At 39.8% G+C, this 25,971-nt stretch overlaps 3 protein-coding genes across 4 annotated transcripts; 1 reads left to right on the plus strand and 2 right to left on the minus strand.

Moving 5' to 3' along the window:
• Nucleotides 1-221: 221 nt before the first annotated feature.
• LOC140541079 (uncharacterized) lies at nucleotides 222-4,332 on the minus strand. Of its 2 annotated transcripts, XM_072663603.1 has the most exons (3): nucleotides 3,719-4,332; nucleotides 2,899-3,043; nucleotides 222-2,817 (listed from the first exon to the last, which is right to left on the minus strand). In XM_072663603.1, exons 2-3 carry the CDS (start codon nucleotides 3,029-3,031, stop codon nucleotides 2,144-2,146), a joined length of 807 nt encoding a protein of 268 aa, XP_072519704.1. In that variant the 5' UTR covers nucleotides 3,032-3,043; nucleotides 3,719-4,332; the 3' UTR covers nucleotides 222-2,143. The 2 variants fall into 2 exon arrangements, with proteins under 2 accessions (XP_072519704.1, XP_072519703.1); XM_072663602.1 differs by having other exon boundaries at nucleotides 222-3,043.
• A 776-nt stretch (nucleotides 4,333-5,108) lies between these two features.
• sh3bgrl (SH3 domain binding glutamate-rich protein like) lies at nucleotides 5,109-19,722 on the minus strand. Its single transcript, XM_072663873.1, has 4 exons — nucleotides 19,480-19,722; nucleotides 8,946-9,131; nucleotides 8,291-8,371; nucleotides 5,109-6,849 (listed from the first exon to the last, which is right to left on the minus strand). The coding sequence occupies exons 1-4, from the start codon at nucleotides 19,522-19,524 to the stop codon at nucleotides 6,814-6,816; spliced, it is 348 nt and encodes a 115-aa protein (XP_072519974.1). The 5' UTR covers nucleotides 19,525-19,722; the 3' UTR covers nucleotides 5,109-6,813.
• A 1,023-nt stretch (nucleotides 19,723-20,745) lies between these two features.
• hmgn6 (high mobility group nucleosome binding domain 6) lies at nucleotides 20,746-24,261 on the plus strand. Its single transcript, XM_072663358.1, has 6 exons — nucleotides 20,746-20,943; nucleotides 21,801-21,827; nucleotides 21,983-22,012; nucleotides 22,209-22,256; nucleotides 22,774-22,896; nucleotides 23,381-24,261. Exons 1-6 carry the CDS (start codon nucleotides 20,929-20,931, stop codon nucleotides 23,426-23,428), a joined length of 291 nt encoding a protein of 96 aa, XP_072519459.1. The 5' UTR covers nucleotides 20,746-20,928; the 3' UTR covers nucleotides 23,429-24,261.
• The last annotated feature ends 1,710 nt before the right edge of the window (nucleotides 24,262-25,971 follow it).

Here is a 25,971-nt window from a genome sequence, read left to right on the forward strand (position 1 = left end):
CACCCCACTGGCTGGCTCCCCAGCTAACGGATGCACTCAGGCACTAATGTGCACAGGAATCCCTGAGCTAGCAGTGGAATCCAATCAGCTGTAAGGGACTTTTAAGGGGGAGCCACATCAGTAAGACCAGGGTATGACGAATCAGTATGAGCTGCATGTAATAAGACTTTGTTTAGAATTACACTGGTCTGCGAGCAAATGTGTTCATTGACGGACAACAATTAAAAAGTATGCAGATTTTTTAATTTGCTATAGTTGGTTTATTATAAGTACAGTACCATAATGTAGCAGCAGGTGGCAGATATACAGCCTTTTGCAAATATGCATTTTAGTATCTAACGCTATGTCATTTAGAACAATTTGACATTTTACAGGATTTCCTTTCTTTTTTCCTATGGGTTAAATTATTTATTTAATTAATAATTGTGCATAACCCACTGGAGGCTACTGTTATTACAAGCACAAAAAGATAACACTTTACATCAAGCTGCCTAATTGAACTTTTTTCTAAACCAACTAAATTGGTTAACATTAGCAAATCACAAAGAGATTCATAGATTTGAGAACTGTGGGCCAATGCTAATACACAGTATGTATAATGTGTAATTTCTTATGATGCTGATAAATATATGAAATTGTCAGTGTTACTATTAAACATCCATATAACATCCATATATTCATTTGTGGAGGGTTACAAATTCAGTAAAATTACTAAAATGTAGAGCTTGTAGTGCAGCAGCCCAGCATCATTTGTAATATTCTGATCTTCCAAAGTCAAAGAAATACATCATCAAATATGATTGAAATATCGGTCAAATCAAAAGAATATTTTTAAGCAGCGGTCCGTGCATACTGATTTGATTCCCATATCATTGTACATCCCTACAAGTTTTAAAGCACTTAAAATGATAGTAAATCATGCTGAAACCGTCCTTTTAGCATCACTTATGAATGCCTTGAATTAACCACATTAGTCAACCGCATTCATTCAAATTGATTATTGTGGACACACAATTAAGTACAAATCAATGTATTTGGAGAGTGACATACTGTTTGTGGTTTTGCTTCTGTTCACCAACAAATTGTACTTAAAATCAAACAATCAACAATCAAAACAAAAGTTGTAAAAACGCTAAAGAAATACATTCAATTTGATTTGATAAATAAATGATTTCATAAATGTAAGTATTTTAATACTTCGGTGCAAATAATTTACAATCAATGACTGCCTGAAGAACCCGAGAATATTACCAAATGCTGAGTTTCCCCTGAGGAGATTCTTTGCCAGTCCTGTACTACAGTCTTGCTTTCTGTTTTGTTGTCACTATGTGAAAAGCCGCTTGATAAGGTTGAAGTCAGGTGACTTTTTTGTTGCATTTGACTAAATCTGAGCAAGAAAGTGTAGCTCTGTACACTTCAGAATGTATCCTGCTTCTTGTAGCTGTAAACACCAGTGATCCAGTTCCATTGCCATGCCATGCCAACAGTGCATCCACCATGTTTTACAGATGATGTGGTATGTTTTTAGATCATAAATCCTTTCTTTCCTTCTCCATACTTAAGCTAATCTTAGTTTTATCTGTCCAATAAATCCAATGAATCTTGTTCCAGATCTGGAATTTACTGGTATTTAAGGCATCTCTTCACAATGATATGCCTATCTTTTCAGGCATGTTCTTAAATTGCCTGGATGTTTGTTTGTTTTTTAATAAATGCATTTGTCAAACCCCTTTTGATTGCTTTATTTCTGATTTTATGTGGTGGTGTACACATGCATATATTTATATATTTTTTAAATGTCACTGTCCAAATACTTTTGGATCTGACTGTATTTTGATCCACAGATGTATGTATGTAGAATACATTTAAGCTATACACTTTGGGGTGTATTGCTTTATTAATTCTGTTCACTGTTCGGTAATGCTGATGCAGATGATTTGTTAATGTTAACTAATGCATGGCCAAATAATACTGCATTACCAAAAACATGATTAACAGGGAACCTGTTATATGGGAAATGGGAAACTAAAACTGACAGTTAAATAATTATGAAATATTAAAATAAATGAAAATTAATTGTTTAATTGTTTAATCTTTTTTTGTCTTTGAAAGTCACCAAAGTCAGTACCAGCTTCAACCCTTCTTACAGGCAGTCAGGGTGCACTGGTCTTTTGGGCTGTTCTGCGTTGGAAATGCGCAGTACTGGAGAGCTGAAGTTGGAGCTGGCTCGTTGGCTGAGGTGCCCCTGGCTGGTGGCGAGTGGAGGGACTTGGTTTGGTCTGGCCTCAGGGTCAAGGCTTGAATCCATGTATGCCTGCTCACTGAGCTGAGGCAGGCTGGGCTGGCGGAGAAGAGGGAAGAGGCTGCAACCAGGAGAAGATCCAGGGCATGCCAGTCTTTCCTGCAGGTACTGGCTGTACACTTCCTGGAGCTTTCTATCCAGGTAACCATTAATCATGGAGTTAGTCGGAGGCTCTCCATTTAGCATGATGCTGCTGTCCATCACCAGGTAGCCATTGTCAGGGATGTGGGCCTGCTCAGGAATGAACCGGAGCTGCTGGGGGGCAGATTCATCCATGTCTGATGTGTGCCACTCTTGCGGCTTCATTGAGAGAAGGTTCTTTTGGCTCTCGGAGATGCCTTTCAGTTGCATGTCAGGGCTGTCATTCAAGGCATTGCTGGTCGGCAGGCTTTGACTCAGATTTACATAAGTCTTACAGAAGTACAGGTCAGGGCTGGGGTGAGGATCCTGGGATCCTGACTGTTTCACCTCATAAGTCACGTCTGAAAGTGCTGGCTTGTCTGACGCTGGTGTTTCTGTCAGTGAATAGTACAAAACAACATTACTGAATGTAAATTTCACCCAAATTGTCTCTTTAGAGGTACTCCAGAGCCTACCTTGCACCTGAGAGTAAGAACCGGGGCCATGAACGCTGTCCGTAGAGGAAGTGAGCGATGCCCTAGTTACACCTGGTGAGAGACTATCCTCTTGTCTGTATTTTAACAGATGTATGAAGCTCTCTCCCAGCATCTCCAATCAAACCTTTAGATAACACAGAACCATTGTGCTACATTAGAAACTACATTAGCATCAACATTAGCAATAATGGGTTAAACATTTCAGTGAAGATTTTTGACGTTTATTGATGTACTGTGTAAACATTAAGTTTAAACATGTATTGGTCACTTTTCATTACACTCCTCATTACATTAAATGCAATATTGTATTTTACATTGACATCATCTTGAAACCCTCAACTAGCAATACTTTGGAACTAAAACTCTGCAATGCACTGATTTCAGATTTCAATTCAGGTAAAATTGAATTGGCCTTTTAATTTGGCTTTGCAGTTTCTCAGTAAATTGAAACTAGAAATTGTAAATTGGTGTGTAAAGTCAAAAGGTAATCCATATTGTTTCTGCAGAGCTGCAGTAGAGCTGCCCATGCAGTTGAAACTAAATCCTGGGGTGGATTTTTACTTTCTGGTCCTGAATTTTCCATCTCTAGCTTGTTTCTTAGTCTACTTTCGAAAGAGATTATTCAATATGATATGCTGTTCAGGAGCCTTTCCACAAGACTCAACTGTCATTAGGATACATTGCATAGCTAAAGATATTGTGGCATGTTAAAGCTTTTGTAATACTGAGAACAAGCAAGTTTGGATGACGACAGCTGTTATAATCAACCATTAGGGCATCAGAATTGCAGGTCACTTACCAGGGTTGTAGATTCTTATAAGAATGTAGATTTAAGCAGTGTAGGTTTATCCGCTATTACTGACTATACTATTTTCAGTGACCTCTCTCTCAGAACCAAAGTAACTGAGGACATCCGTGGATTTTATCACATATCTATACACATCTGCTTTCTAAAATGGAACAGGAACCGAAGCTCAGTAGCACGAGTGCTGGAAGTCACGCTTTCAGAAAGTGAAACTGGTGTGGTCCAGCTTCTGAAATGAGCAGATCCCTTCTTTTTCAGGCACTGGCGCTTTGTCTCAGAGAATGAGGGGCTTTATATCTTGACCTTTTGCCACAATTGGAAAAAAACATAATGAATCTTACAGTAAATCGACCCAGAAAATTATGTTTGTCAACAGAAATGAATATACTGGTAACACATCCCAGCCAACATGCTCATTTGGGGCTAAGGTGGGCATGGGCTCTGAGTGGGTTTGTACGTCTTTTTATTTTGACCCAGTTGGGCTTGCTAAATGGGTTACATCGTTACAGCTTACCTTAACTTCACATAGCTCCCATCTAGGCCCCTACAGTGTACAACCCAGGGCCTATGTATAACCCTTCCTGATCCCATCACTGACACTGGTGGGAAGCCATATGTGGAGCCAACGTAGAACCCATGGACAAACCTTTGCAGTTTGTAGAGTGCTCAGTAGGTCCTCTGCTGTTACTCTTGCTCTTACTCTTTTAGAATTGCCTGTTGTGCTCTTGGAGTGATATTAATAGGATGCACACTCCTTGGGAATTAGCAACAGTCCTATTTTTTCTAAGCAATTTTTCAGTACTTTTGTAGCGTTTTCCAACTTCCTCTTTAACATGTCTCCTCAAAGTTGTTTGCATTAAGGCACGATAGACACTAAGCAAATTTTCCTGAGAGGAATAGATTGGTCAGCACCAATTAGTGTTACTTACTTTTTTTAACTGTTGATGGTGTGTTTGTCTATAAATGTAACATAGACAATGATCAGGCCACATTTTATTAGTAATTTAATGCAGTTTGGCTTGTGGATTAATTGTATTAGCAGACTTCCTATTTTTAATGGACTTCAACTCCTAAAAGCCTGTGTAATTAGCTCATGGGCATGACCAATAGTCTGTCAGCTATTGGTCATGAAGGTAAGTTTACGACTATCCACAAAACACCACAAAACAACTTCCTTACTGTATTGTAAAATGTGTTTGAATATAAACGTAATAGCAGTTTTCTTTATATTCAGATGTACTGTTTTACATTGTCAGCAGTTCTCTTACATTTGGGATGTTTACATCGTTCCTTGTAGATGGGAAGTTGTATCTGACAGTTCTTCCCTAAAAGTTTAATTAATGTAATGTGAGACCGTCTCCTGACAAGAAATGGGAAGAAACAGTTTAATGAAACAATGTTTTATTTTCCTGCTCCCTTCGATAATATCATTCTTTTTTTTGGCATGACCTTTCCTGTTCATAAAATAGAAAAAAAAATGTACACTATCAAGACACTCGGAAGAAAGAGTTAAAGGTACACTAAGTAAAGTTATATTTGTGCTGTTGAATTTCATTTGAAGCCATGAGCGGCCTTTGGACACGCTAGAAGTTGTCTGCTGCATGGAAAGCATTTCATTGTGGTGTGGACCTTTCAGAGAAGCCACGCTACTTCTAACTAACACATAGGGACAGTATCCCAGACCTAGATTAGGCTTAAGAGTTACACTGAAATACCTTTTCACTGGTGAAATACTATTGGTTTTGCAATTTAGTCAAAGACTAAGTTTAATCCATGTCTGGGGAAACAGTTCAATAAGGTTTTGGGTCACCCCAAGCCACCAGAACAGCTCCAGGATGCCTTGGCATTGATTCTACAAATCCTTGCAGTAGACCGTACTGGATTGAGAAAACATAATTCTTCCATAGGACCTGCATTTGGTGTTTTGATAATGAAAGATCACAACCAATCCAACCTCGCCCATAGGTGTTCAACTAGGTTGAGATCTGGTGACTGTGAGGACCATAGCATTACCATTAACATCACTTTCACACAAACCATTCAGTGACTGGAGAGATCAAGCATTCAGGCCTGTTCTTTCCTCTTGCTGTACACCACACAAAGAATCACCTACTTGTTGAGAATGTGGTGATTATATAAATACTCACCTAACCAACTATCAAATGTATATTCATCTTAGTAATGAGGGCAACCCTCTTGTAAAAGTTGTGGGCAGACTGTGACCATGACCATGGAAGGATGGTAATTGCTCAACTGTATCATGAAGCACACCTGTCTGGAAACCTCTACACTCATTACATTTCTCCATCGTTTATTCAGGTTCTTCCTCGGTCACCTGTCTATAGTCTACTACACAACACAATTCATGTACAGAATTGAAACCAGTGGCTCAGTTACATGTTTATAGTAACCTGGTATTTTATGCTGACTCATATTACAAGGTTCACTGCTGACCACAGAATTGTCAACATTTCTACTTAGTGTACCTTTAAAAGTCACCACAATCTCAAAAGACAAAAGCATTCTCCTTCCATACAAAATGGCAGATTTAAGACTACAGCAATAGACTCTGACACCAGAGCAACACATTTAAGAATACATAAGACATAACTATTACTTATATAGCCCTTTAACGTTATTTATCAGGGAATCTTTTCTGATGAAAATTCGGATGAATTCTAAGTGCATTCTGTGTGTTGCAATGCAGGCACCGGTTATTTAAGTACTTGCAAATGGCACTTCATTAACATATACCACAATACGAGTGTATGCTCAACAACAGATCTGTGTTTGGACTTCTCAAGGAAGATGGCACATACTGTAGGACATTCTGATAACTGGCATGAATGATTAATCCACTGTCGTAAGACAATAATTTTTAAGACGCTTAGGAGCAGGGTGGACAAAAACAGGCCGTCTATTTGTGTTGGAGGGGGTAGCAATGCCTAAAGTGATAGTGGTGGAATGTTGATAGGAGTGAAAGGACAGAGCAGGTAGTTGCATTTGCGATCACTGTATGTGAGGAGGGGAAGCGCTGGAGTCTAGCTGCAGTCTTGGAGAATATAGAGGGTAATGGAAGATGTTGTGGACTACTGCTGTTCTTTCCTGGCAAGCGCCTCTGCCTCCTAAAGAGAAAGAGAGAGCGAGAAAGAGCGCGAGAGAGAGAATAGAGAACATTTCAGGTCAAACAATGACAAGTTAAAGATTTACTACTGTTGAACCTAGTGCTACTGGCATGAGCTTAGAAAGTCCTGTTCTTAGCCAATATTGGCTGATCAAATGGAAACTTCCTTAGCATTTGAAACAGGCAAATACTGAGAAGCACACTGGACGAAAAAGAGTCCCATGCATCGTTTTTTCTCTAATACTCAGTTAGGTGTGCGCTTGCCCTAATAACAGTGTCGGTCCTGCCCAGTAAGGATTACACCATTTGAAAATCACCAGAGCTCACTCTGAAACTACAGGTGAAATTAAATGTGCACAGACATTGTGGAAAAGAACAGCTATCTAAAGAGACACATATAATCTTTGCCTTACAGGATTGGTGTTTTTTATCCGGTGAGCTTATATTATCCATAACATTAAAAGAGGGTCATTTTTGCATGAATGAATGCTGCCGAAGTAATATTTAGGAACACCTAAATTAACATCCAGCTAGTCTTCCTTCAGCAGTATATACAGAGTTGACCATTTATGTTGCTGCACTTGTATTGAACTGTCATTATGATAACATCCCATGAGACAAGTAATATCTGACAAACTGTGCTGTAACATAAAGGCTATAGTCAGTAGCTGTGTGGTTGGGGTACCTGGTAACACCACTAAGTTACGTGTCTATATTAAACTGGCAACTAAGCATAGACAAACCTTCCTTCCTGCAGTTGTGGCCAAGAAGGCTGCTTCACGGCAGTTGTCGTTGAGTGTAAAATTAAGTTAAATCATATGAGAACATTAAATAGAAAAGTGCCCCACCCACTTCAGTTCCCCACCAGTCATCTAGGGGGGCCAGAGAGAAGAAAACTTCTGCTTCTGCTTGTGACACGGATAGGAATAGATGCTAAGCTCACCCCTTATGCTCATGTTCTGAGGTCAGCGGTAAACAGTAATTATTAGTCTCCAGGTTCCTTCAGCACTTAGAAGGGCAGAGTAAGCAGTAGGGCTACTGATAATTTGCATATTACACACTACTGCGATTTTAGCATTGCGAAGTGTGATTAAGGAGTGACACATTTTGCAGCCATAGCAGGCAGGGTGCCTGGAACATAGTCTGGGATCATCAGACAAGATTCTGGACCCACTGAGGCATGCTTCTGGCCTTTAGGAAGGGGCAGCAGCTTAATTAACGCTGGGGCTGCTGAGAGCTGGACAGGGCCATTACTCCGCAGGGTTGTACCAACACAGCGGGGGCAGGCACCCGGCCTGCCAAATCCGATAGGGCGGCTAAACTCTGTGCCATTATTGTTGTTCGCACACAGTCACATTCCAGCAAGCGAGGACATTTATAATATGTGAGGTGGGAATAAAGAGTCCTTGTCTTTTTTTCAGGGTTTGTTTTAAAATGCATACCTTTGAACCTGGGGGAGCAGTCAAGCCTAGAAATGCATACACAGCATTGTCTTCTCGGGCATCAAAAAAGGCCTCATAGTTCTGTGGTGGGGGGAGGGGTTACAAAGAGAAAAATCATAGAAGTTCACTCTGAGAGCATGGCTCATTCACAGAACACATTTTCAGGGCTTAAGCCAGACAAACACAGCAAGGGGCATACTGAATGCAACATGCAAGCATTGTGTCGCTGGCTGAGGCACAGACAACAACAGAAAACTGATACACTCAGGACTGTGTGTATGTGATATGTGGGGGGGACGGGACTGTGTGCTGTAATCTCACATGCACAAAAGAAAGCAAAAGCAAAGGGCAGGTCTTTTCCCAGCCTCCTGCTCCAGCTGTATTTGTCCTAAAGCTACTGCTGCCTTTGTCCATGGAATTTGGCACTGCTTGTTTTTCATTTGTTGGAGCAGGCTTGGCTGCATTCAAGCTCTGTCAGGAGTCTATGCAATTGCATCACAACACAGACGAAATATTTGAAGTGGGTGAAATGGGAGGGAAGATGCAACAGTAGCCTGTTGTTTTTTCAGAGCAGAATTATTAACAGGCAGTAACACATTGTACAGAATCAGCTTTTCAGGACAGCAAATCTAGATAGACTGTGTTTAGGACTGACCCCACAGTATCTTTCCTCGTTGAAAATCTGTGGTGGAAGGGGGTTCCCTGTGGCGGGCCGGGAGTCTTGAGGTACGTTTTCCCGCATCCATTTCCTGTTCTCTTCGTTGGCTGCGATGTCACACTCCTCAAACTCGATCTTATTTGCTGCCAGGAACCCCATGACGTCCTGCTGCTGTTTCTTGATCTAAGGGCAAAGACAGAGGATGGAAGATTGAGTCAGTGACCCTAAGCGGATGTTCTTATCATGATGGGTAACTGACCTCAGTGCTCCCACTTTCAGAACAAGACGTTTCTTTGTGAACACAAGAACACATAACAATTATCACAGTTGCATGCAGAGAACTGTTGGACAGAGGAAATGGTTCTTAACTTTGGCTTTGCTTACTTTCTCACTTCCTCAGATCTTCACAGCTCTGATTACTTTTGGAGAAGGAGTTGCATGCATGTTACCAAACAAAACATTAATATTACAAGTCAAAAACCAAAAACCATAACTTAGTCTTTGAAAAATATATACAAAAGAAGTTGATATTTAAAATATTACTATGCTCACACAAAAATGTGACCTTGTGTACGTTACTACTAATCTGCACTGTCTCTGAAATTCAAAGCCTGAGTCAGGAAGAGCCAAAAACAGCACACCAGTCATTTCAAGGCTTAGGAGAGAGAGTATTTGATATCTATTGGGTGTGAAGTCTAATGCTGATGTTTTTCAAAAGCCTCTGTAGCACCAAATCCAGCTTGCCAGTTGCAGCAACTTGGGAGTTAACAGTCCAAATTTGTAGCAATCCATACTGTTTGTCATGCTGCAAAACTAACCTGGGATTTATTTCAGACTAATAGAATGCTGTCATTATTATGCTATTGTTAATAATATGCATTTTGAAATAAAGGCCTGCAAATCACAACCAGCAAGACAGTTCATTTGCCTATGCCTATGAGAAAGCAACTAGAGCTATCAGTCAGATGTTGCAAGGTTTTAAGGTGCTAGGCTTTTCTGACTACAGTGGGTGGCTCTGAGAAAGAAGAATGACCCTAGAAGGAAAGACGGAAGCCTGGAGATCTAGTGGGACTCAGTCAAGGGAGGAGGGAGTTGGTCAAGCACAAACCAAATAAGGACCTGCTGTGGGGAAGTCAGCCATGGCCAACTTCCAAATGCTGTACAACTGCCAGATAGAAAAACAGACAGACAGGAGAGTACTGTAGAGTGGGTTAAGTCTGTACACCATGCGAGCTACTTGTTCTGGTTTTCATGTTACCTCAACAGGGAAGTCCAGACATATAATGAATAATAGGGAAAATAGGGAACTACAGAAATCTGTCTTATTTAAACTCCATTAAACTGCCAGTGGTTTCAAACGTGAAATCTCTAACTCTGTTTGAATGGGTGGTGGCTGCACTGCAGACGAGTAAATAAATGATAAGCATCACCGTCGTCCCAGTTTGTTTATGATTGCTCTGTTTTATATGACCAAAGGACATTGCTTACTGTCTACTACAATGCTATAACAGAGCACAAAGTTGTTGTTTTTTTTTTTTTAAGATTATTAGTTTCAAGTACAAGGATATGGCTGTGGAATGCTTATAAGGACCAAAGGACTTGGACCTCAGCGGACACACTTTCTCTGTTTGACTGGTGTGAGGTCATCGTTTTCTATCCTGTGTTCCAGTTTCTCTCTCAATGCTGCAGCTGCTTTTTCCAGTCTTAAGCAGACATGAAAAATGCAAACTGTTTAAAACTATTTACTTTAGCAGTTTTGCCTGTAAAAACACAGTATATACTATAAATATACCTAAAACAAAGGATTTCTTTAAAGGAGTTCTTTGGAAAAAGTTCTGTAATAAACTATGGCAAATCAAAATAACTACTTGAATCCTTAAGTGTTTTTTTTTTTGGAAAACCTACTGTTTTCCATGTAATTACTTGATAATAATTCTTAGACCGCAATAAACTTGCACCAAAATGTTTTTTTTTCTGTTACAAGACAAGACTTTTTGCTAAAATATGAAGCCAATGCTGTAAAACATAAGCTGACTTGACTTTGCAGCAGGATTCATCTAGAAGGTACGCGTCTCAAATGTCTACCACGCCAAACCGACTTATGCAAAACACATTTGCCTATATGTAAACCAGGCTATTTTAAATGTATCACTATATGGAGACATAGAGCACGCATGCAAAACCAGCCAACAGCTGTGCTGTGCCTTGGACGGCTATGGAATGCCTGGAAATAGGCTGCAGCATTAACTCAGCAGTCATTGCGCAAGCTCTCTAGAGAGAATGTAAGAGGATAGCAACATTCGCCTCCAACTCAGACGCTCTTTAGGAGCAGAACGACTCACAAAACGTCATTGTAGAGAAGCCAAGTAAAAGCAAAATTTTAGGGTGGATAAGCCAAAAAAATTGTCTTCACTATTTTGATGATTGTACCACGCCCTCCCTCCCTCCCTCCCTCCCTCTCCCCCCCTCCCCCCCTCCCCCTCTCTCTTTCTCCCTCTCTCTTTCTCCCTCTCTTGAATATTAGCAGCATGCAAAGGTGCAGGCTGTTTTTACTGGACGCATCAACAAACCTCTCCTTGTTCCCTCTTGCTCCTGGGAATGAACAACCTCCAGAATTTTCCTCCCATTTCTTTATCAGAAAGTGTGGAATGCAGGAAGTCAAAATGTGATGCAGTGTTGAAATGTGAGCATATGAACAAAACAATACTCCAGTACAATGTTAACCTTAGCCCTTCCAAATTTAGAATTCCATTCAATTACACCACACATTACCGTAGCTCAGATAATATTATTATGGTAAACAAAGAGGGGCATTGTGAACTGTCCTGAATCCAGAGGATGTTAAGGACTGAGCACAGTGACTGCTCCTTGTGCTCCTTGTTTTGTCTGTCTATTACTGTAGCCATCCTCGTAGCCTGCAAGATAACAGTAGCCATCATTTCAGCATGATGTAATTTCACTCATGCTTTGATCAGGGCTCGGCTGATACAGTACATACTGGATTTATCTCATCAGGGTCTACTGTTACAGCCACAGGGAGAAGACTGAATCAATATCAGTCAGTCTCCTGTAATGGCCTGCAGTATTGATCCTCGCTACAATTAACTCTCTTCTTCAATGAACAGACAGAAGGACAAAATCGTTAGCCATTAACATATTTAGACATTTAAAATTAGCTGGACTATCTAGAGTAATCTCCTACTGAAAATCAACATCCATGGTTATAGTCAAAAGAGTTTTAACAAAAAGAATAATGATAAGGATAATTCCAAAAACCTCTCTACTTCTTTTTGGATCTAATGTTCTAAGTAAAACCATGGGTGTAGGCTGCAATGCAGACAGTAAACAAATGATAAGCTTCTCAGCCAACCCAGTTTGTTTATGCTAGCACTACTTTTTAACTGACCAAAGGGAGATCTAACAGTGCTTTTGTCTTAACTATATAATTGTAGCTCAAGTACTACAGTATTACATACTTTGTTCTCACCTGTGCTCTTGTGTTTCTCTATTAATGCTACATCTGCTTTTTCAAATCTTAGTCAGGCATAAAATCTACATTGCTTGTTCCTTGACGGTTCTTTAGTAAAAGTCAGTAGTGGTTGTACTGCATTGGGAACCATGATACAATCTGAAATTTTGAATGTCTCTCTTTGCCTTTTAAAGGTGCTGGGCATTATTCTGGAGAACAACTGCTGATATATTTGAACTCAACAGCAAAACAAATACAGTGCTCCCTTCAGAAGCTCTGCCCCCCACCCAATTCATACAGTAACAACACTAAGCTTGTGGACCGAAAGACAGCAAACACAAATACAGCATCCAAAACACACTGGCAACCGGCCTCATCCATCATCGCTACCACGGTGTTAGCATGCCAGCTAACGTCTTCATCCAACATTTCGACAGGAGTGATAGTGGGCTGGCTATCGGCTTCGTCCCACATCATTACTGCAGTGGTAGTGTGCCGGCTAGTCACCTCCTCTACCACAGGATTAGCCTGCCGGCTGATGGTCTTGTCCATCTAAATATTGCCTAGCATAGATAATAATCTATTTAAAAACATTTGCAAACAAAACAATACTGACATTTCTGTGAAACAGCCAAATGAGCCAAACAAAGGTACAGAGCAGGAATAGATGGTTTGGATGGTTCTCGATCTTCTCTCTCTCAACCACGCGGGATGTTCAACAAATAGCTAGCAAGTGCTAGATACTCAGTCTCCCCTGCCCTGCCCACAAGCACAAGCGCCCCCTGTTGCTGATTGGCTGGAATGGTGTTGTGTGGCTCAACCTAAGCAACTTTGTTTATTTCCCGTTTACAGAGCCAGAGCTAGGTATGAACACCAGACTTTTTCCCAAGCATGCAAACAGACTGGAGAGCAAGCAACCCATTAGAAAACATTTGCTGAATTTGACTACAAAAAGTGTATTAAACTGAAATTGTATACAGCGCATTTGAAATGTTCTACAAATACAAGAATATTGCAGCAATCATTTAGAGAGCAACATAAAAATGAACACAAATACAGTAAAACGTCATAGGAATGAGTAACATTTTATTTGAATCCTGCTTCATCTGTGGTCTCCAACTCTGGCCCAGGAGGCCCACTGCTCTGCACATGCTTGTTTGAACACACCCACTTAAACTCAGCAAAGACTTGTCAGTGAGCTGATTACTTGTGTCAGGTGTGCGGGGAGTAGAGAAGACAGACAATGGGCCTCAAGGGCCAGGGTTGAAGACCACTGCACAACATAATATTAATACAAACATGGCATAAACATGTTGTTGCACTTTAGCATAAAAGATTACATCCAGTAATATAACAGTGTCATGTTACCATCCACAGTAATTAAAATGACAAATACTATAATGTATCATGTCAAGACTTTAAATTAGCAAGAAAACATATCATCAAACACTGCAGCATCGGTCGCAACAGTTACTGGCAATGGTAACATCAAACTGTTATAGGTAAACACTATATGTGACTGTATCTGTAACTAGCATTTATTTTTATTTTTTTCCACATTGAACATTTTTGTTTGCATACTTTATGAAATCAAACGTTTAAACAACCAGTAAAACCCAGTCATAAACAGACATTTAATGGTACTTTTATATTAGTATTTTTATATTTGTTTTCATGTGGTTCTAAAGCCAAAAGGTAATCTTTTCACTGCTCTGAAAATTTTCAACAACAATTAAAAAGCTGTTTGGTCAAGATTAACAAGATTATGCTTCCCTACCTGCATGTTTCTTTTTTTGGAACTTTTAAAATGTGCAGTTACTCAACCAGTAAATGCTGTTATTTCAAGCTTATTATATCTTATTTGGGTGTCGGTGCATCCCTATCTGTAATAACATGTATATACCATAATCAACATATCAAGATTATGTACCAAGTTCCAAAGACTGTCTGTTGTTCAGTAGAGTAATTGATATGTGTGAATTCCAGCCACTGTATATATTTGTATATAATACTGCATTCATTGTGCTGGAACAGTTTTTCCTCCAGACCAATTCCCTGCTCAGAACACACTTTACTGTAGACAATGTCAGAAGGCGCCTAATGAGTCAACATACTCAGAAGCATTTATTGCCAGATGACACGCTTTTATAACTAGGAAATGTGGGAACACTGCTGATTATAGTGCAAGAAATGTATAACATTTTGTAGCAAATGAAGGTCACTTTGCTTGTCAGTGACTAAGTGTAGTGACTATGTAATACAATATTTATAGGGGTGTGTCACGGTTGCAATCTAGTAGCAGAGCACAGCCATAATTTTACATTTTACAAATATATGAACAACAACAGCTAAAGTGTTACAGTAAGCTAGCTCTGTGAATGCTTCCCAAACAGTTGAGAAATCCTGCATGTCCAGAAGTATCCAGACATCCCTTCTGAATATTGATTTCAGCTACTTTAGGCATTGCCAATAAAATGGGACATGGACTATAGAGCAGACACACATGAGGATATAAAGGCTGTGGAGCAGTGGAATTACAGACTCTGGAGCAACGGCACACCATTAAATACCTTTGAGGTGAGTTAGATGGAACTTTTATCTTCATCAGTACCTGACCTCACTCTGCTCTTATGTATGCAATTAAATCCTCACTGCAATGTTCCAATATTCAATACACAGACCTCCTAGATCAGTGCACTGTTGGGGCAGAAAAGGGTGACATACTCACTAATAATACCTCCAGAGGAAGGACTTCAGATGAAATATGGGAGGAACAGTTGTCTACAAAGTCACTGGTGTATACTGGACACATTTTGACTTCAACTGTGACAAACACTCAAGTATTGCACTGATCTTTGTCTCTGTAACCTCGATTGCTCAATCAAGCTAGGAAAAAAATAAATAGTGTCTGAATTTTCCTTGTGTTATGTAAGAGGTAGCATTTCACATTTTTTCTGCAATCTAAAGGGTTTTGAGTTCTAAGTTACGTGTTCCCCAAATAAGGAAAGTTGATTCACACCATGCTGCTAATTTGTTTACTGAAAACAGAGAACAAGCTTTGTTGCACTTCTGTTGAACAGCTTAAAGACTGGAACAAAATTAAGGGTAAAATAAGCTTTATCAGGCGTTATGTGACACCATATTACAGAAACTGGGCCGAGACCCATTTCTAAGGTCAACTAACCTGCTGTCCACACAAACTTCTTACCTCAGGTATGCAGCTGTCTGCGAGTTAGGGAATCATGTATTGTACATGATTCTTTCCTTGATGTTCAATGGTTGAAAAGCATTTGACTGACAGCAGACTTCAGATCACTGTTGCATCTTATAGCTTAAATATACTGTATGCAGGCTTTATTGCTTGGGACATTTCCGGTTATCTTTCACCCAGACCTTGGTTTCTTTTAGATGAATATTGGTGTAATGGCCCAATTATTCCTCCCCCACTGCACTGCAAATATACAAACTTTCAGCACAGCTTTGCAAGTCAGGTGGCAAATCAAGGGCTTTATTAATTGTATTAGGCGTGCTTGAAAGAAAACACTTCAAATACCTGGACTGGCTAGAGATTTGTTAACTATGACATTTAAATGAATGTAAAAATATGACTCAAGTTCAGTCAAGTTCAGGGAAGAGATACCGTTAGAAAAAGAGTTTAAAAGTTCAAGGCTACATCACCTGGACATGGCAGAAAGAGGAAGCCATCACTGGATGCCACCAGATTCTTAAAGAGACAGGTGATCAAATACCCTTGAGAGTGTGCAAGCATGACCTGCAGCAAGAGGTTTCAAGTTTGCACAGTAAGGCGCACACTAAGCGCTGAAGATCTCCATGTCTGTTCACCTCTACTGACCCAAAAGCACAAGAAAAGCTCCAGTCTACTTAAAATCATATAAATACGTTTTGAGATTCTGTTCTGTGGAACAATGAAACAGAAACAGAACTTTTTAGGCCTATGGATCAGCGGTATGTCTGTAGGAGGAGGAACGAAGCATACACTGAAAAAACACCCCGCCTACAGTGAAGCAATGCAGTTAGCAATGCTTTGGGACTGTTTTGCTTTCCCTGGCACTGGAAACTTGCAGTGTGTGCAGGGCAAGATGGATTCAATCAAGTATCAGGAAATCCTACGAGAAAACGTCAGGCCTTCTGTGAGGAAGCATGGGCGTCACTGGACCTTCCAACAGGACAAAGATCCCAAGCATTCCTTAAAGTCCACCAGGCTTGCTTTCAGAAGAAGTCCTGGAAGATTCTGGAGTGGCCATCACAGTCTGACTTGAACATGACAGAAAATCTTTGGCAGGTTGCAAACCCATGCAAACCCAAGAATAAGCACCCAAGTTCCTCAGGAACGGTGCCAGAAGCTGGTGTCTGACTAAGTTTCATGTTTGCAGCAGGTCATAACCGCAAAAGGGTGCTCTACTAAGTAATGCAGTAGTCATTAAAAGTGGCACTTTGTGTTGCATTTGGAGAAAGCACTTGTTCTATCAGTTGTGTTGAGCTATTAAATTTGTTCTTGCTTGATTGGTTTCTTGCAGCTGAGAATTGGTTAATTGCTAATACAAAAATGCACTAGGGCTTAAATCATTTTGATAGCAGCTGTATAATGAAGCCTGTAACCCCTAAGGTTACCATGGTAAAAGGGAAATTGTTGATGAGATATGCAATTGAAGTTTAATTTTTAAACATTTTAAACCCTACAACAAATGAGCCCACTTTATAATTTTTCCAGTAGGTATAAACCAATATGGGAACTGTGATCTGATGGCAGTATTATTTTTTCTTTTCACACCTTCCAATGCTGATACAAATAAAAAAACTGAAAATGTAACTATATCCAAGATGTGCATACTGACTATGTTTGATATTCAAAGACTTTTGAACTTTGAAAGTTATTATAAATTGTTCTTTGATATCTAAATTGACATATGTAACTTTGTTTCGTGCAAAATTTAATTTAAACAGTGGACATTGCATGTTTTACCAACTTATGATTGTTTTAAATGTACTTTACAATAACAACAAAAAAAACACCTCATACATTTCATCACATCACGTAATAAAATTCTGAAACACAAAGGAAGCTAGACGTTGTGGGTAAACTCAAGCACCAAACTACCACCAAACCTTTTCTGCGGTTGATGCATCTGAACACAACAAGAGTGAGCATGCTTAAATGCAGAAATTGCATCTCCAATTCTTCTAGTGAACATAGGGCCCATAGGGATTGAAGCTTTTAAATGAGAGCAGACACACATTCCTCCAGCCTCAGTCAAATCTGCAGACCAGTATTAAATCCACATTAAATGCACATTTGAGAGCTGACTTCCTGTTTATTCAACATAGTGGAAAATGTCTGTACATTTACACCATTACTTTTGCATGTCATGTATTTGCAATGTGTTAAATAACGCTAGCAAACAGTTTAGCATGTGCGGGTTTGCAGAGGATGTGCAAAGGATGTGAACTTACTTACAACACATGTAATTTGACATGTAAAGGGTGCCCAAAAGTTTGCATAAGATAAATGTATTCATTTACTAATGTATTGCAATAAACTGATGAAAAATAAATGAGTCACTGTAGTTAAAGGCATGTGTGTGCACAATGACGCACACGAAAACACAAGAAGTCTTCCACACTAGTGCACACCCTTTTTCCAACATTGTAGATGATGTTAATGGTAAAACTGTTTGTTTTCGGTCCTGCATGTAACGCCCCACCATTAAGGTTGTTTAAAGTAAGTTTTAGGCCAAAAATGTCATATCAGACCTAATGTACAACAACGGCATCAGACAGAATATTCATAACTTTCTGTAATGCTGCTTTCAGATGCATCAAACTTGCCAAATGTCTGGTTCCTATCAGCATAGTACATTAATGGAGTGTGGAGGGAGGGAGGGAGCGAGCGAGCGAAGGGGGGGGAAAGACTGTAGTGAAAGGCATGTGTGTAACAGGAAACACACAACCACATTAACCCTGGTGCACTTAATCTTTCCAACAGGGTTTTTTTTTATTTATATAGAGTTAACAACCTGAGACCAAACTCTTTTAAATCACCAGCTCTATTTGAGATTAGCATTGAACACACTTTGTCCTTTCTGGAAAGTAATGGAAACAGCCAGCATTGGTCAAATTCACTCCAGCCCACCAACTCATGCTCTTTTCTCCATGCTATGACGTCTAACTTCCAAAACTCCCAAAGGTGCATTTGCTTGGAGCTCTAAAAGGTGAGCTCTGGCGTTACATAACTTGGGTCCTCTAAGCATAGCATCATCTGTTAACTTACCAAATTAGGAGGAGCCAGCTAAACCCAAGTCACGTCTGCAGACTGTGGCACTGGGGAACAGATCACCAAAGGGTGATGTTTTTAATGACAACAAAAGTTCATTTCCCAGACTAAGGATGGCAAATAGACTCAATTAAGTTTAAAAGTTAGGTTTGTTAAAAAAAATGAAACTAAAAAAATGACACTGCAAACCTTCTGTCCACCCAAAGCAGCTCCTACCACTCCCTTAACACAGCTTTACAACACCATTATTACTAGCTATATAACCTGCCATCACAGGAAAGCTGGTTCTTTCTTTCAGGTCTCTGATATCTGGGCTTGAGTCTAGGTGACGATGACAGACACACAGACTCAGGAAATGGCTGCATCACTCTGGGCAAAAAAAAAAAAACTTGCCTGTTCAATGCCATATTTAGAGTTATTTATTGAGAGCTATCTCTCGACTTCCTATGCTGGCCATGTTCGTGAACAGCCTGGTCGAGATGCTTTTCTGGAACAGCATCCTGCTCTGCCTCTCTTTACCTCTACCACAGCCTTTATGTCTGTTTGAGGAGGAATGTGAGCAGAATCTCTCAGCAACATCCTGTAACTAGTTCCTAAAGCACGGGGTCCGGTTCATAAAGCAACACCCTGCAGAAAAGCGGCACTGTGGCATAGCTGTTAGCAGCTAGCCTCCAATCCGCTGTAACTGTTCACAGATCAAAGTTCGTCCATCAGTCATTAGCATCGAGCTCGCGCGGTTTTATATGTAAGCCGTTTGTCAGTGCGCTTACCGAGGTGGATCCGGACGACGACGCAATGTAAACTTTGATCACCATGATCTTCAAAGCCCTGCGAGACAGCGAACCGAGAGGAGGAAACCCTGGCGAGCTTTCGAGGCCGGTGGAAATGACAGTGAGGTGGATGGAGGTGCACTTTCCCTCGTTCAAATCGCTGGCTGTCGTGGCCTCGCAGCGTGAGAAGTCTGCACGTCTGTACAGACCGCTTAGTCCTCCCAGTCTTCTCTAGATGGACTTCACAACTTCCCCGCCTCCTTTCTCTCCTACCCCTCCCCTGCTCGATAATAGTACACTGCTAATATGCAAAACGTTATCTGTCTGCCTGTGTGTGTGTGTGTGTGTGTGTGTGTGTGTGTGTGTGTGTGGTTTTAACGTTAAATTAAATCCAGCTCCACTCTTTTAGCATTAGCCATTCAAGCATCAACACAGCCTAGCCTACAAAGGTAGCACTAGCTAACTGCTGCTTCAACATATGCACTACATTCAGCTACTCCCCAAGCTAAAGTGTGCCAGTCTGTGAGGAGACCTCCCTCGACCCTTATTTCTCTGACACCGATTTTTTTTCGGCAAATTAAACCAAAACCAAAACAAACAAACAAAAAAAACCTAAAACGTTTTTCTAAAATTTCCTGCAAGCATTTTCTTTCTTCTCGTCCACATTTTAATGTAAAAAAAAAAAACAACAAAAAAAAAACTACACCACCACTGTATAATTTATAAGTCTCTTTTTTCGCCTCCTAAGAGAAAGTAGTCAGTTCTGTTTCAGCCTGTATTCTGCTGAGGCCCAATCTGCCCAAATGGCCTCTCACAGAATATCTACTAGTGAACGAGAGCGAATGACGCCACCTACAGGCGGCTTCTCGCCTCCGAGTACAATAGAGGCTCCTTTTTTGTCGGGGCTGTGAATTTGGCAAAAAGGGAAAGACCGGCGAGAATGCACCGGGCAAGGAGGGCGCCATTTTGGACCTCGGCTGAATATAAGGCTCGACATAAACCTTTACGAAGACTCGCTATCAAACGGCCATCAATAACGACCCGCTGTTTCTTAAAATATAGCTAGCTACCACAAATAAGAGTACGCATTAAGAGGGAAAGATAACGCAGAAAGCCCCAGGTTTAAAGGCTAAAACGATGCACTGGATAATTGTGTGACTTTCTTAACCCTTTAACTCTGCTCAGGCAACAAGCATTTGGCGGGTACGAGAAACACCGGCTTGGTTATTCTTCTTCATTCGCAGCTCCGAACGCTGAGCTCTGATTGGCCGAGCACACATCAATCACGTCTTAGCCGCACCCCTCCCCCTCATTCAGCCACTAGCTCTAATGCTCCTGTGTGTTTACTACTGTATTTAGGATAAGGAGACGGTCACGTATATGCTGTGCGTCGTCAACTAAAACTCTCGCTTTTAGTAGTTTTTCAAAGACACCCTTCAGGAATCCAACATGCCCAAAAGAAAGGTATGTAGCCCTCCGCGTGTGCAGATAGTTTTACTGTGAAATCAGAGAAGCAGTTAGCCATTGATAGCTCGCTGTTTATTGTAAAGCCATCTTCACAAGACCTGGCTTTTACGCGAATTCATTTTGTTAGCAAAATCTCGTGTTTCCCAGAAATATTTGTTGTTAAACGTGCGATTTTATTGCGGTTTAAACGGCGTAGTTTTGCATTATGAGAGTGCACGGGTGCTCTTCCCCCTCCAAGCAGTCTTGCTCGGTGGAGTCTGAAATCCAGCTTGGTCTCCATGCTGGTGAACCTCAAGCAGCCATGCTTTGCAGATTCAACTAGTCACTGTGAAAATGACCAAGAACAAACGGCGTTTTTATCGTCTCAAGCGCACAAACGGACTCCAGAGGCACTCGAAAAATCGACTTACGAATCGTTTTTTCGACCATACTTATCATGGTGCACTCTTATCGCCGCAAAAAGACATATTTGTTATTTTTTCCCTTTGTTCGCGCTGCCAGATGGCTGCAGTTGCGCCCTGCTTGCAGCAGATGGCGTTGTGGTTGTTCAGGTCGGCCCCTCCCCCTCTCTCGCATCTCCCTCCCTGATTTTTTTTGAATTTCTGCAAAGGTTGGTTGACCAGATGGGGCTAACTAATAAGGGGTGTTAGAGATGTCACACTCCCATTGTCCACTGAACCCAACTCTAATAAAATTATTGGACACAGTTTGTGATCACTGCTGGATTCAGACTTCTCTGATTAGTTTGTAAAGCTGCTGGTTGAAATGCTCTCTTTGGTGTGATTATAGGAGTAACAGTAAAGTTCCTGATACTCAATTTGTTTCACTTTGTGTCTTGTGATCACTCTCAACAGGGAGCTGAAGGTGACGCAAAGGAGGAGGTATTTATTCCTCTCAACTTTTTCTTATTTATTTTTGGTTAACTTTCATTTTTATTATTTTTTTTCTTCCCCAAGGCAAGTATTTGCTTTGCATTTTACAGGTATTTGTTGTAAGATATTCTTGTGTAATGTGTTGACGTATTCTCTCTCTTCAGCCTCAGAGGAGATCTGCACGGTTATCTGCAGTAAGTAGCTAAATATATCTTTTGTATTCTATTATAATTTGTATTTGTCGTCCTACATATATTACAACATTAAGTTGCAGTTGTTATAATTGCCCAATTTATGAACACCCTTATTATTTTCCCTTTTATTTCTGATTTGTCACTCATTTATTTACTTTTACAACAGATCACTTATAGTTGACTGTTTCTTTTACAGCGACCGGCTCCTCCCAAGCCTGAACCAAAACCAAAAAAGACAGCTAAGGTAAGTACAAAAGTACTAGTCATAAATCAGTGTTGCATCTGCAAGCACAGTAGTCAGTGACTGCATTGAATTCTCCAAGTTAAATCTGTAAAAACAAAATTACAAACAGTTGGTAGAGCATTATGGCAATAACCCTCTTTGATAAAATTATTATTAATTTAATCAGGGACTGTTTATAATGCAGAATGCAATCCTTAATACCATCTAAACACTATGCATATTACTTAGGTTTTAAGCATAGGGCTTAACTGTTATGTACTAATGAGAGTAGGGAGCTATAGTGTGGTAACGCAAGTATGCCCTCAGGGTTTAAGAGGTTACATTATAAAAGGGTGCTTAAGATATAATCTTCCTTCCTAACTATAGATTATTGCTATGGGGAAAAAATACGGATTGAAATATTAATTAATAATTATTACAGGTTATTAAGATATGTAGTCAAACTGCACTGCTGATATCTCTCTGCCTGAATAGTGAAAAATGTAGTACAAATGTTCTCTGTTTATGTCCCTGACAGAAAGACAAAGCCGTCAAAGACAAGAAAGAGGACAAAAAGAGCAAGGCAAAGGCCAAGGAGTCCACAGAGCCAGAGGCCAATGAGGAGAACCACTCAGAAAATGGAGAATCCAAAACCAATGCGGTAAAGTTGCACACTCATACACACCTTTGGGGTGTAGGGGACCTTCATTAATTGGGATTAGGAATCTCTGAGAAACATGCTTGTATTGTGTAGAGAAGTAAATGCAGTTAAAAGAACAGGTTTGCTTCCTGAAGTAAATGAGACGTAGTATTATATGTTCAGGCCTGTAGCTCATTTAAGTATAATTGCCTAATGTCTCTTTGCCTGCAAGGTGGTATTGAACAGCTAACATGGGACAGCGGAATTGGTGTTCCTCCAGTCATAAGAAGAAATGAGAACTTTTCAGTACATAGACATCTTCCAAGTGTTATAACATGTTGATGTGTATTTAGCATACATAAGTTCAGCTGTAAGTTTTTTGCTGTTTGTTTTGGACTACTTGCTACTTTGTTACAGTTGTACAATAACTTCATTATATATTTTTGCAGACTCTGTAAACTAATGCTTGCATATGTGCAAACTCATTAAATTTTCCTTTTATCAGGTTGAGGAGACTCCTGAAGAAACCAAGGAGGAAGCAAAATCTGAGTAGCACCACTGCCTCCCATTGGCCCTCTCTTCCTTTCCACTTTTCCCCCTGCCCCACTTTTTTCTCTTTTTCCCTCCCAAAACGCTCCCGGTCTCATGTTATTGCCCCTCTCTTCCAGGCGTATTGTTAACAGAGGAATATTTTTATCAATGATTTTATAAGTATCGATACAGATTTTTAGCACAAACTTAAAGCTAAACGCGGAGCACCTTGCAGATTTGCAGTGGTCATATCAAGTGTCTGCGAGATGAACACACTAAAAAAAAAAACAACTTTTTTTAAATTGCATTTCATGAGTGTCGATAGGTTGTCTGGTAGTAAGAGCAAACCTGCTTCTACAGTTTGAGTGTTGTCCTGTTTTCCACCCACCCTACCCTCCTTCTATCTGAACTATATTACCATTTAATGAGTGGATTTTTTTTCTCTTTTTTTACCTTACATATGTGCAGTGAGTCTCCTTCCTTTTGTTTCTTGTACTAGATTTTTTTTTTCTCATTTCAGTGTATTGTTCATAAGACAGAGGAATACAGAGGAAAAAAAAACAAAAAAACATCAGAAAACATTCCGGGGCAGAGTTACATGGGCTGATCTTTATTTCAACCTACCCTGCAGTTAAAAAGAAAAGGAAAAAAAAGAACAAAAACAGGAAAAAAGAATATTTTGTTTAAATTAAATGAGAGCAGCTCATCCAAGGCTATGCTGTTATACAAGATTTTCTAAATGATGACATTTTTTAGGATGAAATTCTAACCTTTATTGAAGTGTGCAGGTGTCCATGTACCCTATCTAATGTTCTGGATGTCTCTTAATAAAGAAAAAGTGTAGAATTTTCCTCATCTTTGCTTTGTGGTGCTGTTTTTGTTTATTTTTTTTATTTTTTCCTTTTTATTTATTCGTATATATAGAGTGTTGGGCACAAGTTTTAGTCACACAAGCACATTGTTAATACCATTTATCTCTGTAAAATGAGTGTTTTTGCTTTTAAAGACACTATGCCATATCATAACTAAAGTAACATCAGTGGGGTTAAAAGTAACGAGTTTCTCATTTTGAAGAAAGTAGTTGGGTTCTTGTGAGCTAGTTGGACAAACAATACTAGGTTTAAGATTTCTCCTGGATGTTCCTAGTAACTTTGTGAATGTTTAATTCCATCACCAGCTCTCCTGATTTAACATCGTTAAACACTGATTTCACTAAAGCAGGTCTTGGAGGATAACTATAAATAATAATACTCCCAAATGAGAGCTTTGCAAATGTTTTAAGGAACTCACTTTTCTAATGTTATTTTGTTATTGGTCTTCAAATTGGCAATTAAAAAAAACACCTAATGTGGTACACAAAGCAACGTTGTGATTGAATGGTTTGAAGACTGAGGAAGTTATTGAACTGTTGTGGAGAAGAAAACTATTTCTTTTTCACTTTATGTATATTTATTTGTGTATGTGTATTTAAAGTTACATGTTACTTATTTAATGTTATTTAAATAGCATCTAAGTTTTCATTTAAGAATGTAAATGTGCCAGTTAAAGAGCAAATAATGTTAGTATTGCAAATGTGATCCATAGAAGGTACCTGTGCTAGTGTGTTCAGGGTTAACTGAACATATGGAGCAAACTAGCACATTAAAAAAAAGAACTGGCATTGGCAAATTTGGTTGTAAAGAGAACCGCCCATAAAAATATCTAGGTATTGGATTATAATTAAATGCAGGGTTTCCTCCTGGAGAGATTTGGAATTGGTTAAGCAAACCACTGGGACATGTCCAGTAAAGTGACCAGTTTTCAGATGAGAGATTTGTTGGTGCATGTTAAAACTGCAGTTTCACTGCTTTCATCTGAACTGAAATTAGACAGTCTAGTGCTTGAAAACTTCATTTGAAGTTGATTGTATACTTTGTATAAGTCTTCACATTTTGATTAACATTGTAAGTACTTGTGTTAACTAATAGTTTTGGATGATTATTAGTGAAGGTAATGCTTTAAAATGGTGTTAATGGGTGCTGGCCTTTTCTGCCAATCTGAGACAAGCTGCGCTGCTTTTGAAAAGAAAAGCTGATTCCAGTATGAAAGAGGTTTTGCTGGCAAAAATGTTATCAGGTATTAACCAAAAGGTTGAAAACAGCCAGGATATATGCACCTTTCTGACAAACAATTTCCTGGGTATGGCCATGTCTCAGTCCATTGTCTGAGAATAATGTGCTCTTTGATAGGGCTGTTCTGCTCCTGATATCGGTCAGCCTGAGCCTGCCTGCCTGTCACTGGGCAGTGCAAAAGCATGACATTATGTGCGTAAATGCATGACCTCATCCCTGCTCTGACTTGCCTCCTTATAACCAGCAAAAAACAAAAACCTAAAACAGACAGCTACACTGGAAAGAAAACGTCAGGCTACTGATTTCTGCTCTGTTGTGATTCAGTCTGTTGGGTTGCTCTGGGCCCAATTGCTTAATTCATTTGCCGTTGGTTGCCACGCAATTGATAGTTTAGAGTTAGAGGAATTCATATTGTAAAGAGTAAAGTGCATTTGGAAACAAAATTGGCTGGATT

This window comes from Salminus brasiliensis, chromosome 19 (genome assembly GCF_030463535.1).
Source record: "Salminus brasiliensis chromosome 19, fSalBra1.hap2, whole genome shotgun sequence".
In the NCBI taxonomy this organism is placed as follows: domain Eukaryota; kingdom Metazoa; phylum Chordata; class Actinopteri; order Characiformes; family Bryconidae; genus Salminus; species Salminus brasiliensis.

Coding starts and splice junctions, on each gene's coding strand:
- LOC140541079 (XM_072663602.1), bottom strand. CDS start 3,031: ATGCTGGGAGAGAGCTTCATACATCTGTTAAAATACAGACAAGAGGAT.
- sh3bgrl (XM_072663873.1), bottom strand. CDS start 19,524: ATGGTGATCAAAGTTTACATTGCGTCGTCGTCCGGATCCACCTCG. Junction 9,132..19,479: donor CGTCGTCCGGATCCACCTCG/GTAAGCGCACTG, acceptor CTTTGCCCTTAG/ATCAAGAAACAGCAGCAGGA. Junction 6,850..8,290: donor CTGCTCCCCCAGGTTCAAAG/GTATGCATTTTA, acceptor CTTTCTCTTTAG/GAGGCAGAGGCGCTTGCCAG.
- hmgn6 (XM_072663358.1), top strand. Junction 21,828..21,982: donor AAGGTGACGCAAAGGAGGAG/GTATTTATTCCT, acceptor CTCTCTCTTCAG/CCTCAGAGGAGATCTGCACG. Junction 22,257..22,773: donor AACCAAAAAAGACAGCTAAG/GTAAGTACAAAA, acceptor TGTCCCTGACAG/AAAGACAAAGCCGTCAAAGA.